The sequence below is a fragment of the Muscardinus avellanarius genome (assembly GCF_963383645.1).
Source record: "Muscardinus avellanarius genome assembly, chromosome: X".
NCBI lineage: Eukaryota > Metazoa > Chordata > Mammalia > Rodentia > Gliridae > Muscardinus > Muscardinus avellanarius.
The window spans coordinates 39,789,821-39,804,358 of record NC_137792.1 but is presented as its reverse complement, the minus strand read 5'-3'; the positions used below and the strand labels follow the sequence as shown (position 1 = coordinate 39,804,358).

At 40.1% G+C, this 14,538-nt stretch overlaps 1 protein-coding gene across 2 annotated transcripts in view; it reads left to right on the top strand.

The window, feature by feature from the left end:
* SLC9A7 (solute carrier family 9 member A7) overlaps nt 1-14,538 on the top strand; it is a gene marked incomplete at both ends in the record, with an annotated part of 172,412 nt that overhangs the window by 117,467 nt on the left and 40,407 nt on the right. For both annotated transcript variants that reach the window (XM_080719250.1, XM_080719249.1), the window contains 2 exons: nt 1,036-1,147; nt 6,021-6,174. In XM_080719250.1, the coding sequence (XP_080575376.1) occupies nt 1,036-1,147; nt 6,021-6,174 (266 nt within the window). The remainder of the gene's footprint in view (nt 1-1,035; nt 1,148-6,020; nt 6,175-14,538) is intronic.

The window sequence follows — 14,538 nt, the reverse complement described above, 5'->3', positions numbered from 1 at the left end:
CTTAAGTAGAGAAATCTCCCTCGGTTGATTCTTTTGAATGATCTGACTTGTCTCTTGTTGCACGAACAGTTTAAATTTCTCTATCTCTTATTTGTAGGCTTTTTCTGGGTATTGGAGTTCCCAGAAATGTTTACTTACAAGTAAACATTTTAAAATAAAAAATAAAACATTTTAAAATAAAAAATAAAATAGGGCTGTGGGCTAGCTCAGAAGTAGAATGCCCCTGGGTTCAATCCCCAGTAACCCCACCCCCTAACAAGGATCCTGTGCAGAGGTCCCCTATTGCTGGATATTCACTTTTACCTTTTTTTGAGGCTTTATAGGAATCCTTAACTCTTGGAATGTTTACTTACAAGTGAACGATGTTTACTTAAAAGTGAAGCTTGAGAGCTTTTACTCAGAAATCTCAATTCCTCTCCTCTCTCCTCTCCCTCCCTCCTTTCCTCTCTCTCTTTCCCCCCTCTTAACTACACCTCCAACACTTATTTTTTGTTTTTAGATAGGGTCTTCTAGGTTTCTGAGAGTCTTGCTAAGTTGCTAAGGCTATAATCCTCCTGCCTCAGCCTCCCAAGTGCTGAGGTTGTAGACATGCACCACCATGCCCAGCAAGCTTTTTCTTTATATTTTAACTCCAGTGGTTAGTAATTTTTCTTTCTTGTGATTTTTCTTCCAGTACATCCCAACACCACAGTTTGCTTCTCTTAACTTCCCCCGCCCCTTTTATGGTACTTGAGCTTATTGGAGCCTCTCTTTAAGACAGATGGAGGACCTGGTCAGTACCAGGTGAATTAAGTCAGAAAGTTACTGTGTATTTTACAAGCTAGAAATTATTTCTGTGAACCAGGAGGTTGAGGAAGTTGGCCAAACGACTCCACTTTTGTTGCTGAGATTGGTCTAGAGGGAAACTCCACACACTGGCTTTGTTGTTTAGCTTGCCAGACAAAAGCATCCCTGCAGTTCTCTGATCAACCAGAGTTAGCGTGGAAGCGCCGCACTGGAAACCTGTTGGGCCCTTAACCTCCCCCTCTCGGCCAGGTTGCCATCTTCCTGGGCAGAGCTGCGCACATCTACCCGCTCTCCTTCTTCCTCAACTTGGGCAGAAGGCACAAGATCGGCTGGAATTTTCAACACATGATGATGTTTTCAGGTAAAACAATATAAATACACTAAGCTTATTTAGCAAGTAATGACAGTATGATTAAAATATAATTGATAAGGTACATGAGAAGACTTTGAGCTTTTTGGTTCTTTGGCATCCTCTGCAGTGTTGAGTCAACAGATACGTTCAACTGGGCTAGTATAGACTTACAAACCACACTACAAATGGAAACCTTCTCCCCTAAAATATTGCCATATCTATTTCATCTCTACCATCCAAGGGACCTGGAGACGTAGAAGTATTCAAATCGCTTGATTGTTTGCTAGTAGAGGTTTATTCCCCTTACATTTCTAGAAAGGCTCTAGACCTAACACGAGAAGGAAAACAGCTCATGGTGAGAAAGTGTGCAGGCCACCACTCAACCCTCCCACCTACAGCATCCCTTCTGGAAAAGAATGAAACTGAACTTAATAGTTGAAGTCTCTCTTCATTCTGACTTCCCATGGGTGGGGCAATACAGTCACAAAGTGAGACCAATCCAAGGCCGAATTTAGCAGCTGACCATTCTGCTTGATTTATACTGCCACACACAAGCCCCCCTTTCACTGTAAAGCTGAGAGAGCCAGAGAAGCCACTGAGGGGACAAAGGGTGACAAAGGAAGATGTGACAGTAAAGAAGGGACAGGACAGTTAGCATGAGTAGGTGATGCAGTGAGGGTGGTAAGCAGCAGCCTTTACCGAGAACAGACTCAGATTAGAGCAAGCACCTCTGCAGAACAGAGGGAGCAGATACTGAGGGCCAAGAGTCACTGTGACCCTTAAAGGTACCTGTGTCACGTGTGGCAGAGTGAGTAGAAGCTGCCTTTACTGGCATGCAGTGGATGCTAGCTTGCACAGAAGCACGGATCCACTGCCTGTCCTAATGATCACCTCCATCCCCACGAACATTTGTAGACATCCTCTTTATTTGCTGAAGTTGTAGGTCATGGAATATACAAAGACCAGCCTTCTTGAAGGAGCTCACAGTCCTCTGGGGGGAGCCAGGTGCACCGACAGCTAATTTCCTACCAAGAGAGGAAGGCCACTTGCATAAAGAGATACAAAAGATGCATGGAGAAGAAGAGGAGGCTCAAGGCCAGCGTGACAGAGGCCTTCAAACCAGCTTTGAAAGAAATAGCATTTCAGGTCTTGCATGGGTGCATGCCTGTCAACCCAGTACTTGGGCAGCTGAGACAGGAGGATCGCAGGTTCAAGACCAGCTTCAGCAATGTAGCCAGCCACTCAACAACCTAATGAGGCCCTGTTGCAAAACAAAACAAACATTTCTAACACATTCTCAGCTGGTGGTGCTACTGCTGCTGGTGTTTTAAGGACAATACTTCCGGAACCACTGCCATGGAGTAGAGATCAAAGAGAAGCTCCAAGCTGGGTGTGGTAGCGCACACCTGTAATCCCAGTACTTGGAGGCTGAGAGAGGAGCATCACAGTTTGCAAGCAAGCCTCAGCAACTCAGCGAGACTCAGCAACCTACCACCCTGTTTGGTTGTTTCACATACAAAAAATTAAAAGCGCTGGGGTGAAGCTTGGTGGTAAAAAGCTACTGGTTTCAATTCCCAGTATTGGGGGGAGAGAAGAAGAGGGAGAGTGGGAGAGAGGGGGGAGAGGAAGGGAGAGAGGGAGGGAAGGAGGAGGAGGAGGAAGAAGAGTGGGGAAGAAGCTCCAGGATTGTGACAAAGATTGAGTTTGTATCAAGGACAATAGGGGAACTTAGCTTGGGATGAAGGACAGTGACACGCTCTTACACAGTAGGTAAATGCCTGTGGGCAAGACAGAGTTGAGTCAAGCTAAATGTCACCTAGGTTGACTTCAAATATCTTCATTATCTTCCTTATTGAAAGGCTGAGAAGTACATATTTCTGTTTAAAGACATCACCCATAAGAATTATTTCATGCTGGGAGAAAGATGGCTGTCCAAAAGAACTAAATTTTCAAGGTTTTGAAATACCTGAGGTTCAGCCAGGTACAATATTGTATGCCTGTAAACTCAGTATTTAGGAGGCTGAGACAGGAGGATCACAGGTTCAAGGCCAGTCTCAGCAACTTAATGGGGCTCTCTGCAACCTGTTTCAAAATAAAAAGTAAAACAGGCTGGAGTGTAGCTCAGAGATAGAATGCCTCTGGGTTCAATCCTTAGCAACATGCACAAAATATAAAGTAATTAATTAAATACCTAAGGTTTCACTTTCACATTGCTTATTTACCCAATAAAGAAACATACATTGCCTCTTTCTGACCCCCAAGTTCCCTTCTTTGTGACAACATACAGGCAGAGGCTTAAATATTGAATTATTGAATATTATTAATATTCAATAAATACTGAATAATAAATATTGAATCATTAGCTATAGAGTAATCTAGATGTGTCTACATATCTTATAGAGTAATCTTATTACATATTACATATCTTATTACTTATTACATATTACATATTACTTATTACATATCTTATTACTTATTACTTATTACATATCTTATTACTTATAATCTAGATGTGTCTACATATCTTAGGGAGACAGATTAAAAAGAAATGTTAATTTTGCTGTTTTTTTTTTTTTTTGCGGTACTGGAGATGGAACCTGGGGGCATTCTACCTCTGAGCTGCACCCCAGCCCTAATTTTTTTTGTTCTTTATTTTGAAACAGGGTCTCATTGAGTTGCAAAGGGCCTCACGAAGTAGCTGAGGCTGTTTGCAAACTGCGATCCTCCTGTCTCAGCCTCCCAAATGCTGGGATTACAAGCGTGTGCTGGAATTACAAGCGTGTGCCACCACGCCCAGCTTGCTGTTTTTTAATGTGACTTATTTAGTCACTTTTCTTTAGTAAATTGTAATAACACTCTGAGATTATATTAATAATTGTGAAATCATTGGGAAAGGAAAACATATAAACAGACACAGTAGTTCTGTTTTCAGACACAGTAGGTCTGCCTTTTCAATTCTTTTATAAGCTGTATATAATATGATTATGGGGTATAAAAATTTATACTGCATATGTACTAAATGCTGCAGATTCCATATTTACTCTAAAACAAATTATGAGCATAGTATGGGGAAGAAATGAAAGAATTTAGATAATCTCTAAAACATTAAAATGTTGATTAATCTTAAAACCCATTAATGTAGCTGAAGGGTCAGCAAACCATAGCCCGAGGCTAAATCTTATCTACTGCCTGTCCTTCTACCCACACCAGTTAAGAATGTCTTCTGCAGAGGAATATCTGCAATCTCTTTGATGATAGGGAACACTAACTTTGAAACTCAATTAAGCAAAATCCCTCCCCCACAAAGAATTTCATTCTTTTCATTAGTAGACCTGTATTACAACATAGTACACTTAATTATTGTTATGTTCTTGACTGTCTTGATTTATCAACGACAGTTTTGGCAGTCTGTTTTCCTTTTTTTTTATAAATGCCTACAATACACAGGCATGGTGGTGCACACCTCTGATCCCAGTACTTGGGAGGCTGAGACACGAGGATTATGGATTTGCAGCCAGCCTCAGCAACTTAGTGAGGCCCTCCACAGCTTAGTGAGTCCCTTTTTCCAAATAAAAAATAAAATAGACTTGGGCGTAGTGGCACACACCTGTAATCCCAGTACTTGAGAGACTGAGAGAAGAGGATTGCAGGTTCGCAGCCAGCCTCAGCTTGGCGAAGCCCTCTGCAACTTAGTGAGACCCTGTTTAAAAATAAAGAATAAAAAATTGGGCTGCGCATGTAGCTTGGAGGTAGAATGAACTTGGGTTCAATCCCCATTACCACCAAAAATAAGTAAATAAATACAATAAAATAGGGCTGGGAGTAGAGCTCAGAGGTATAATGCCCCTGGGTTCAGTCCGTAATACTACACGCACACACAAAGTACCCTAGTAATTAATATCCTTGATTTTTGCCTCTTGGTCCACAAAGCCTAAAATATTTAACATGTGGCCATTTACAGAAAGGATTCCCAATCGCTGCTGTGGGCTCAGCTATATTTTCACTTCTCTGTGTGGCTTCCCCCTTTGTATCACTGTTCTCTACACATATGCTTTTGATATATGCAGAACTTCCCTATGATTTATGTCTAGGTTGGCTGAGTAATGTTTGGGTAGTGTTTGGATCACAGACTTAGGTCGTATTTTGATTGTTTATCTATGTTTCTTTGTGTGTGTGTGTGTGTGTGTGTGTGTGTGTGTGTGTGTGTGTTACTGGGGATTGAACTCAAAGGCATTCTGTGTCTGAGTTACACCCTCAGCCCTTTTTATTTTATTATTTGGAAACAGAGTCTCACTAAGTTGCTGAGACTGGCCTCGAACCTGTGATACTTCTGTCTCAGCCTTCCAAGTATTGGGATTACAAGCATGAGCCACCACACCCAGCTTTTTTTTACTTTAGATTACTAACAGGAGAATCATTTAGGTAATAGTGTTAATTTTCTAAAATGTAGTATACAAAGTAATACAGTGTTTTGTCTTAGTGTTTGGGAATGTTACAAAAGACAGCTTCAATAGAAAACCACACACCTTTTTGTTTGGGTACTGGGGATTGAACCCAGGGGCATTCTGCTTCCAAGCTCTGCCGTCAATCCTATTTTACTTTATTTTGATTTGAAATAGGGTCTCACTAAGTTGCTGAGTGCCTCACTGAATTGCTGAAGCTGGCCTGGAACCTACAATCATCTTGTCTTAGCCTCCCAAGTACTGGGATTATAAGCGTGCACCACCACACCAGGTAAACCTTCCAGGTGCATCTTTGAGCGAATGCCTTGGCCCCCAAAGCACAGATAACTAGTTTCTTTGCCTCTGGTGGCAGTGGTGGATTTTGAGGAGACATTGCCAGCTAGCCTGATTGCAGGAAATCTTCCTCTTTATCCCTACAGGCCTCAGGGGAGCAATGGCATTCGCATTGGCCATCCGGGATACAGCATCCTACGCTCGCCAGATGATGTTCACAACCACCCTCCTCATTGTCTTCTTTACCGTCTGGGTCATTGGTGGAGGCACAACACCCATGTTGTCATGGCTTAACATAAGGTCAGTTTGGAACCAATGCCACTTTGTGTCTAAATATGTCGATTTCCACAGTTCATGAGATTGTTCAGTATGTGAAGAGGGGTATGCTGCAGCTTCGTTCATGGAAGATTTTCACATCTTTTGAGGGGGGATAAACTTTTTTAAAAAGTTTGGAATGTTGGTGTTTTCCAAGAGAAAAAATATCATTAGATCTTTTGTCAGGCCTGTTTCTTTCTAGCTTTCACATATGAGAGAAAGCATACAACTGTTTCCTGAAACTGACTAACCTCACTTAGCATAACATTCTCTAGCTCCATCCATTTTCCTGAAATGGCATAATTTTGTTCTTCTTAATGGCTGAGTAAAATTCCATGGATCAATGGAGGCGTTCAGGGGAGGGAGGAAGAAGGAAGGAGACATAATGGAGGTAATAATTTAAATAATGCTATGTATATATACAAAATTATCTATACCAATCTCAGTGCCATGTATAGGGAAGGGGAGAGATTGGGGTGAGATCCAGAGGAAACACCAAGTATGTGCACGGATGTTCTTACCACTCTATACCTCATTTTGATATACAATTACAATGCACCAATAAAAGTATATTTAAAAAAACTTTGTCAGTACAAACACATGAAGAATTAGGAAACACCTGGATCTTGCTAGAGTAGCTTAGAGTCATTAGGGCTTGAAGCTTCAGGTGTGAGAAGAGTCTTGCAATATCCAGTATTTCATGTTCGTTTGCAAAATACTCAGGGCCTGAAGAATAATCTCATCAGCCAGAAATAAAAAGAGGCCAGCCAGGCATGTGGTGCACGCTTGTAATCCCTGTAACTTGGGAGGCTGAGACAGGAGGATTGCAGGTTTGTGGCCAGTCTTAGCTACTTAGCAAGACCCTGTTTCAAAATAAAAAATAGAATAGGGTTAGTAGTGTAGCTCAGAGGTAGAATGCCCCTGGGTTCAATCCCAGGACCACAAAGAAGAGGCAATTAAAGTTTTGTTTTAGCATGAATGTGTTTGCTATGTCTCTTCTTGCTTCAGTGCACAAAAGATGTGGCATTTCCTGATAACCCTTATCTCTTGCGACCTTATGGATGTCTCCTGCCTGTGGTTTTGCACTTGTGTCAGGAAAGAAGGACAATGTCCTGAGTTTTTTTTAAAGTGTATTTGAATTGTAAACTTTGTGAGTTCCTGCACTAACATTGGAAGAGTTACTCATGGCTCAACTCTGTTTAGGGCAGCTGATCATTGGGGATCAATATTTCTCAGCATTAAATGAAAATGTTCTGCCAGATTAGCTCTGGGGCTTTCCAGCTCCAAACACTGTACTTGGAGGCAGTTGGGTCACCTGCTGCAATTTCAGGTCTGTGGAGGATCACCAAGATTGTGATCTTGTGACCTCTGAGCTTATTTCCTGCTTCTATTTGTCTGGTCACCCAGTAGGTGCCCTGGGTGCTCAGAGCCTCATTAAACCATATCTGGGTAGTGCCAAGATGTGAGGAATTGTTCTCTGATGAACCACAAGGTGGCGCTGTTTCCCCCCTGCGGGCTTTTCGTTTGCTATTCCCTTCTGTAGATGTAAAACTGCACAGGACAGCTGTAGCACCTACAGAGCTTGGGGGAGAAAAAACAAACAAGGATCTTCCAGCCATTCTTGCAGTCAGGGAGAAAACTAGAATATGAAAGAATAGTCTCTTCCATGGGAAGAGACTTTTGTACTGATGGCAGGAAGGGCTTCCTGGGCTTGACCACTGCCAGCTGCAAAGGGCTAGTGTGTTTAAACCTTCATATCCAGGTAGGAGCTTATTGTTGACAGTCATAACCATCACTTAGATTTGTGCTACAGGCATCATTTGATATGTCATGCATATATGAAGATAATTCTCATGATATTCCTGTAAGAAAGATAATACTATTATCTCCATCGTATTTTTAATTTTTAATAATTTATTGATACAGTGTGATTATACATCATATACATCAATTACACATCATAGTGAGATGCAAAGTGATACATTCATATATATATATATATATATATACACATATACATACATACATACACACACAACATCTCGTGTGTGTCCATTTTAGAGTTGAGGACACTGAGACACAGAGCAGCAACTTGCCCAAGATCAAAGAGCTATAAATGGACAAGCTAGAATTTGAACCCAGCCAGTCTTAACAAACCCAGGCAGTCTCAAAACAGAGTGCACATGCTCAACCCTCATGCCATACCGCCTATAAGAAGGGTTGCCCTGCTAAGGACTACTTTGATGTCATGCAATGTGGGATCATAAGAAATTCAACTTCCTTGCATAAATGTCAAGGGTTGGATGAAGGAAAATAATCTACCCTTGGGAATCTAAACCTGATAAATAAAATTTACAGTCTCTTTGTTCTGCCTAACAGGGTGAGGGCAAAAGAAGAGGCTGATCCTCCCAGAGTTGACAATATTTGCATTTGGTGACCTCTGAAGTTACTTCCTGTTTCTATTTGCCTGGTCACCCAGTAGGTACTCTGGATGCTCAGAAGCCGATTAAACCATATCTAGTATTCATGTTATAAGTCCTTTTCTGTACCCCCATAAATATATAGGACCAAATAATTCTCCACTGAGAGTACAATTGACTTGTTTGTACTTCTCATAACCCTTTTCAAAATAGGCCATTAAAACAGTCCTATGCAGGGTTGGGCACCTGGTCAGCTTTCCCTGAGGCCCTTAGGCTGCAGGGCAGGGCAAGGGTACCTGAACTAGGCGAGGAGGAAGGAGAACGCGTGGATGACATTATCTGTGTGTATTGCACTGGGGATTGAAGCCCACGGCATGCTACTTCTGAGCTACACCCCCAGCCCTATTTTATTGCTTATTTTGAAACAGGGTCTCACTAAGTTGCTGAGGCTGGCCTTGAACCTGTGATCCTCCTGTCTCAGCCTCCCAAGTACTGGGATTTTAGGTGTGTGCCACTGTGCTCAGCTGAGGATGGCTATTGGGTAGGCGACTAACAGTGTTATTATCCTGGTTTTATGAGTATTCTATGGATGAGGAAACCAAAACATGGTTGTGTGATGCTAAATCCAAGTCTTTATGAATTTCTGAAGTCTATGTTCTTGTCCTGTCTACTAGAATACCGGGTGTTAGCAGCAGATTCTGATTTTGTAACGCCTAGAGCTTTTATACTATTTAGGGAACTGTTTTAATTGTGCATACAGAATCAGGTTAAAGTGAATCTTTTCTGAATGTGAATATAAAAGTGAATTTTCCCTATAGAATAAGAAATAAATTATAGTATGTTCCAAACTTTTCAAAAATTTATAATAAATACAAATATAACAAATTCTAGAAAAATAATACTTCGTTACCTGCTTGACAGTTCTCTGTATAGTTTGAACATCCTAGCCTGATAATCAGTATCAAAAATTCACAATATTGGAGTACCATGATACTCAAGAAGTTTCAGATTTTACAGCATCTTAAACATCAGATTTTCAAACTATGAATGCTCAACGAGTAAAGTCTATACAAAAGTTCAAAAGTAAAAACTAACAACTCTAGAATATGAAACACTTTCTACTTTTATGGTTATTATAAATAAAGCTACTAGTAGAATATTTGTATATAGAATTTTGCATCAGCATATTTTTTATGTCTCCAAGAGTAGTCTTCCAGGAGTATGTGTCCAAGAGTAGTCATGTCTCCAAGAGCAGTACTCATGTATCCAGGAGTATGACTGTTAGGTCAGATGGTAAATGTGTATTTAGATTTCTAAGAGACTGCCAAAAATTTTCCAGATTAATTGTATTGTTTTGCATACCCACCAGTATATGAAACACCAGTTTCTCAGCATCCTCCCCAGCACCTGATAAAATCACTGTTTTTGTTGATGTTGTTGTTGTTGTCTGGTTGGTTGGTTTTTACAGTACTGGGGATGAAACCCAGGGGCATTCTACCTCCTAGCTACACGCCCAACCCTATTTTTTATTCTTTATTTTGAAACAGGGTCTCACTGAGTTGCAAAGGGCCTCACTAGGTAGCTCAGGCTGTCTGTGAACCACGATCAGCCTCCCAAATGCTGGGATTACACGTGTGCACCGCCATGCCCAGCTCTTTTATTATCACTGTTTTTGATCCCAGCTGTTATAATAGGAGTGTAGAGAGATTTCATTGTAATATTGATTTTCATTTCTCTCATGTTTGGTGATATTAAAATACCTCTTCAATGCTTATTTTTTCATACATATATCTTCTTTAATGAAATAACCATTCACGTCTTTGTCCATTTTCTAATTGGATTGTTTGGTTTTTATTGAGTTTTGAGAATTCTTTATTCTAGATAATAGTCTTTTGTCAGACACATGGTTTGTAAATATTGTCTCCTGGATTCTATCTTGTCTTATAATACTTTTATTTATTTATTTATTTATTTTTTAAAATTTCTTTTTTTTATTTTTTATTTTTTTTTTATTTTTTTATTTTTTTATTTTTTTATTTTTATTGGTGCACTGTATTCATACATCATAGTAGGATACATAATTTTGTAGACATACATGCACACTTTTCCCAGTCAGCCCCCACCCAATCCCCACCCCATTCTCTCCCTATCCCTCCCTCCCATGCTTGGCTTAGTAGTTGACATCTAGTATTATGGCAATTTATCTAAAATTAAAAATGATAATCTCACATAACAGTTTCATTTGTCTGATACCAAGCTTTTGATGACTTAAAGATAACATTTCAATATTTCTTTTTGCTTTCTTTCTTACCAGAGAATATTTTTTTCTATTTTTTAGGTGAAACTATCATATATTTATATATTTTTTTTCAGAAAAAAATCTATCCTAATATGGAATATGGGCTCTAGATACCCAAAACGATCTTGAAAAAGAACAAAGCTAGAAGATATATATTTTCTGATTTCAAACCATATAAAGCTACAATAATTGAAACAGTGTAGTACTATTCTAAAGGCAGATATATAAACCATTGGAGTTAAATAAAAGCCTAGAGCTAAATTCTTCCCTATATTGTCAAGTTATTTTTGACAAGGTTTCCACGAACATTTGGTGGTGAAAATGATAATCTTTTAACTAAATATTGTTAAAAAATAATAATTACATGGAAAAGAATAAAATTGGACCCTTACCTAATCCCATATACAAATATTAACTCAAAATAGATAATAGACCTAAATATAAATCTTAAGACTATAAACTTTTAGGAGAAAATCTGGGTCCTAAAACCTCACAACATTGAAATTGGCAGTGATTTCTTGGTTATGATTTCAATGGCACAGGCAACAGAGGAGTATAAAGACTCCCTAAAAAATAAAAAAAATTGTATATCCAAAGACAATGTAAACAGAGTTAACAGTTACTAATAGAATGGGATAAAATATTTCCAAATGCTATATCTGAAGGTATATTAATATTCCAACTAGAAATCCTAAAAATTAACAACAATAAAGGCAAACAATACCATTTAGAGATAGGTAAAAGATTAACATAAATAATGAATCTCCACAGATAACCAATCTTAATTGTCTGTTGGATGGAAACTCTTGTTTCTCTGGTTCTGGTGTGTGTTACCTATTTCTTCTTTGTAGTTAATTTCTTTGAGTATTTTCTCTAGTGCTGGTTTTGAAGACATAAATTCCTTCAGTTTCTGTCTGTCATGGAAGCTTCTTATTTTTCCATCTAATTTGATAGAAAGTTTTGCTGGGTAGGAAATTTTTGGCTGGAAGTTGTTTGCTTTCAGAGTTTGGAATATGTTACTCCAAGCCCTTCTGGCTCTCATGACTTGGTTTGGGAAGTCTGGAGTGATTCTAATTGGCTTGCCTCTGAATGTCACTTGGCCCTTTGTTTTTGTTGCTTTTAAGATTCTCTGCTTGGCTTCCACATGGGTCATTTTGACAATTATGTGGCGTGGGGATCCTCTTCTCCGATCCTTTCTAAAGGGAGTTCTATAAGTTTCCTGGACCTGTGTATCAACCTCTTGCTCTATGTTTGGGAAATTTTCGGCTATTACTTCCTTGAAGAGATTGTTGATCCCTTTGGTTTCACTTTCTTTTCCCTCCTCTATTCCAATTATTCTTAGGTTAGCTCTCTTAAAATGGGCCCATATTTCTTCAATATCAGATTCCTGCTGTCGGATTTTTTTTCTAGATTAGAAACTATGCGTTCATTTTTGGACTGCTCATCTTCTAAGAGCGAGATTCTGTTCTCCATGTGGTCTAATCGGTTGTTTGTGCTTTGAATTGCGGCCTTTACTTCATTAATTGCATCCTTTATCTCTTTTTGGCTCTCTCTGAATTCTTTTCGAAGCACCTCTATTATTTCTACAGTTATTTTCCTGATTTGGTCTTCTAGAAATCTCTGATTTTCTGTTTTATCGGGTTCTGATGTTGTGGGGTTGTGGGCATTTATTGCTCCAGTATTATTCCTCTTTCCCATGATTTCCGATGTTTGTGCCTTCTCTGGGTTCTTCCCTTGGGTCACTATGACTTCCCTTAAGGTGTTCTGGATCTCGAGTCAGTAGTATCTCGGACCCCACTACTCCTTTACTGGGTTTTATCACAGAGTCTCCGACCCAGAGAGTCGATAGAGGCTGCTTTAGACTGTGGGGGGTGCCAGGTTGCACGTTCTCCTATGGTGTGATATCTCTGCCACCGCCCCTCCCCCACTGGGTCAAGTCCCAGGGAGTACAGTACTGGGATTTCTCCTCTGTGGCCCGCAATTTGACTCACTGTTCTTGAGTACGCAGATGTAGCTGTACTGGCCTCGCTGAATTCGCTGCTGCTGCCGCCGATGGCAATATGGCGCCGCTGCTACGCCCTCGGCTATGGGGCTGGTGTTTTTCTTCTTGATTTTGATTTCTACTCTGAATCCCTGCAGCGTGTGCTGAGCTCGGCCACTGGGAGCTTTAGATGCCCTCTGCGCGGAGAAATCCCACCTAGCTGTTCCGCAGTGGCTCACCTCGGCTTGCTGTAGCCGTCCTGTGAATTCGCCGGTGCCGCCGGCAGTATGGCGCTGCTGCCGCGTCTGCCGTGTCCTCGGGCGCAAGGCCGGTTATCTCCTCTGTGGCTCTGTTCTCAGTCCGCTTTCTCTCTGGAGCCTGGTGATTTTTTGTTTCACTGGTGATGGTGTTTTCTGGCTATGAAAGGCGCTGATTTTGTGGTAATGGAGATTTGTTGTTAGCGGGGCTCTTAAGCCCCGCTTTTCTCGGTCCTTATAATACTTTTAATTGCATCTTTTATAGAGCAGAAGTTTTAATTTTAAGAAAATGTAAATATCTATTATTTTCTTTTATGGATCATTCATTTGGTATCACCAAGCCCTAGTTCTGAAGTTTTTCTTTTATTTTCTTACAGTGTTTTTTAGTTTTATGATTTACATTTAAGTATATGGTTGATTTTGAGTTAAATTTTGTATAAGATGCAAGGTTTAGGCTAAAGGTTTTTTTTTTTTTTGTGGTACTGGGGTTCCTGGAAGCCCTTCTACCTCCGGGCTACACTCCTGGACCTATTTTATTTTATTTTATTTTATTTTTAATTGAAAGTAAATGTTATACATTTAATCTGTATTTGGTGCTCTCTCCCCCACCCCTCGTTTCCCTTCCCCTCTCCCGATACTTAATACTCAGGCTAACCTTGCTATATTTGTACATTTACATCTATTTGGAAATAGCTGCTCATCAATCAAGTTTAGCCTCCTTCCTCTCTTAGTTTTCCATTCAAACTTTGCTGAGATTTCCCTTCCATTATCTGGAGTTCCTCTGGTATCCCCAATGCTCACTCGTTTGGGCATATTAGAGGAAACATATGTCCCTTCTCTTTCTGTGTTTGGCTGATCTCACTTAACATAATGCTTTCCAGCCCTTTCCATCTTCTTATGAATGATGTAATTTTGTTCTTCTTTATAGCTGAATAGAATTCCATTGTATTTCCCATAACTTTGCAAACCATTCATCTGTTGATGGGGGCCTAGGTTGTTTCCAAATTTTGGCTATTACAAGTTGTGCTGCTATGAACATAGGTATGCATATGTTGCTGTAGTTCTCTGTTTTCAACCCCTTTGGAAAAATACCCGGGAGTGGTAAAGCTGGATTGTATGGCGGATCTATTCCCAGTTTTCTAAGGAATCTCCACACAGATCTCCATAGTGGCTGAACTAGTTTGCATTCCCCCTATTTTATATTTTTGAAACGGGGTCTCTTAAGCCAGCGCAGCTGGCTTCAAACCTGTGCCATCCTCCAGTCTCCGCCTCCCAAGCGCAGGGATTACAAGCGTGCACCACCACGCCCGGCAAGGTTAAAGTTTTATTTTATTTGCCCATGGTTATCCAGTTGTTTCAGTATAGTTTATTAGAAAGAGTATTCTTACTCCA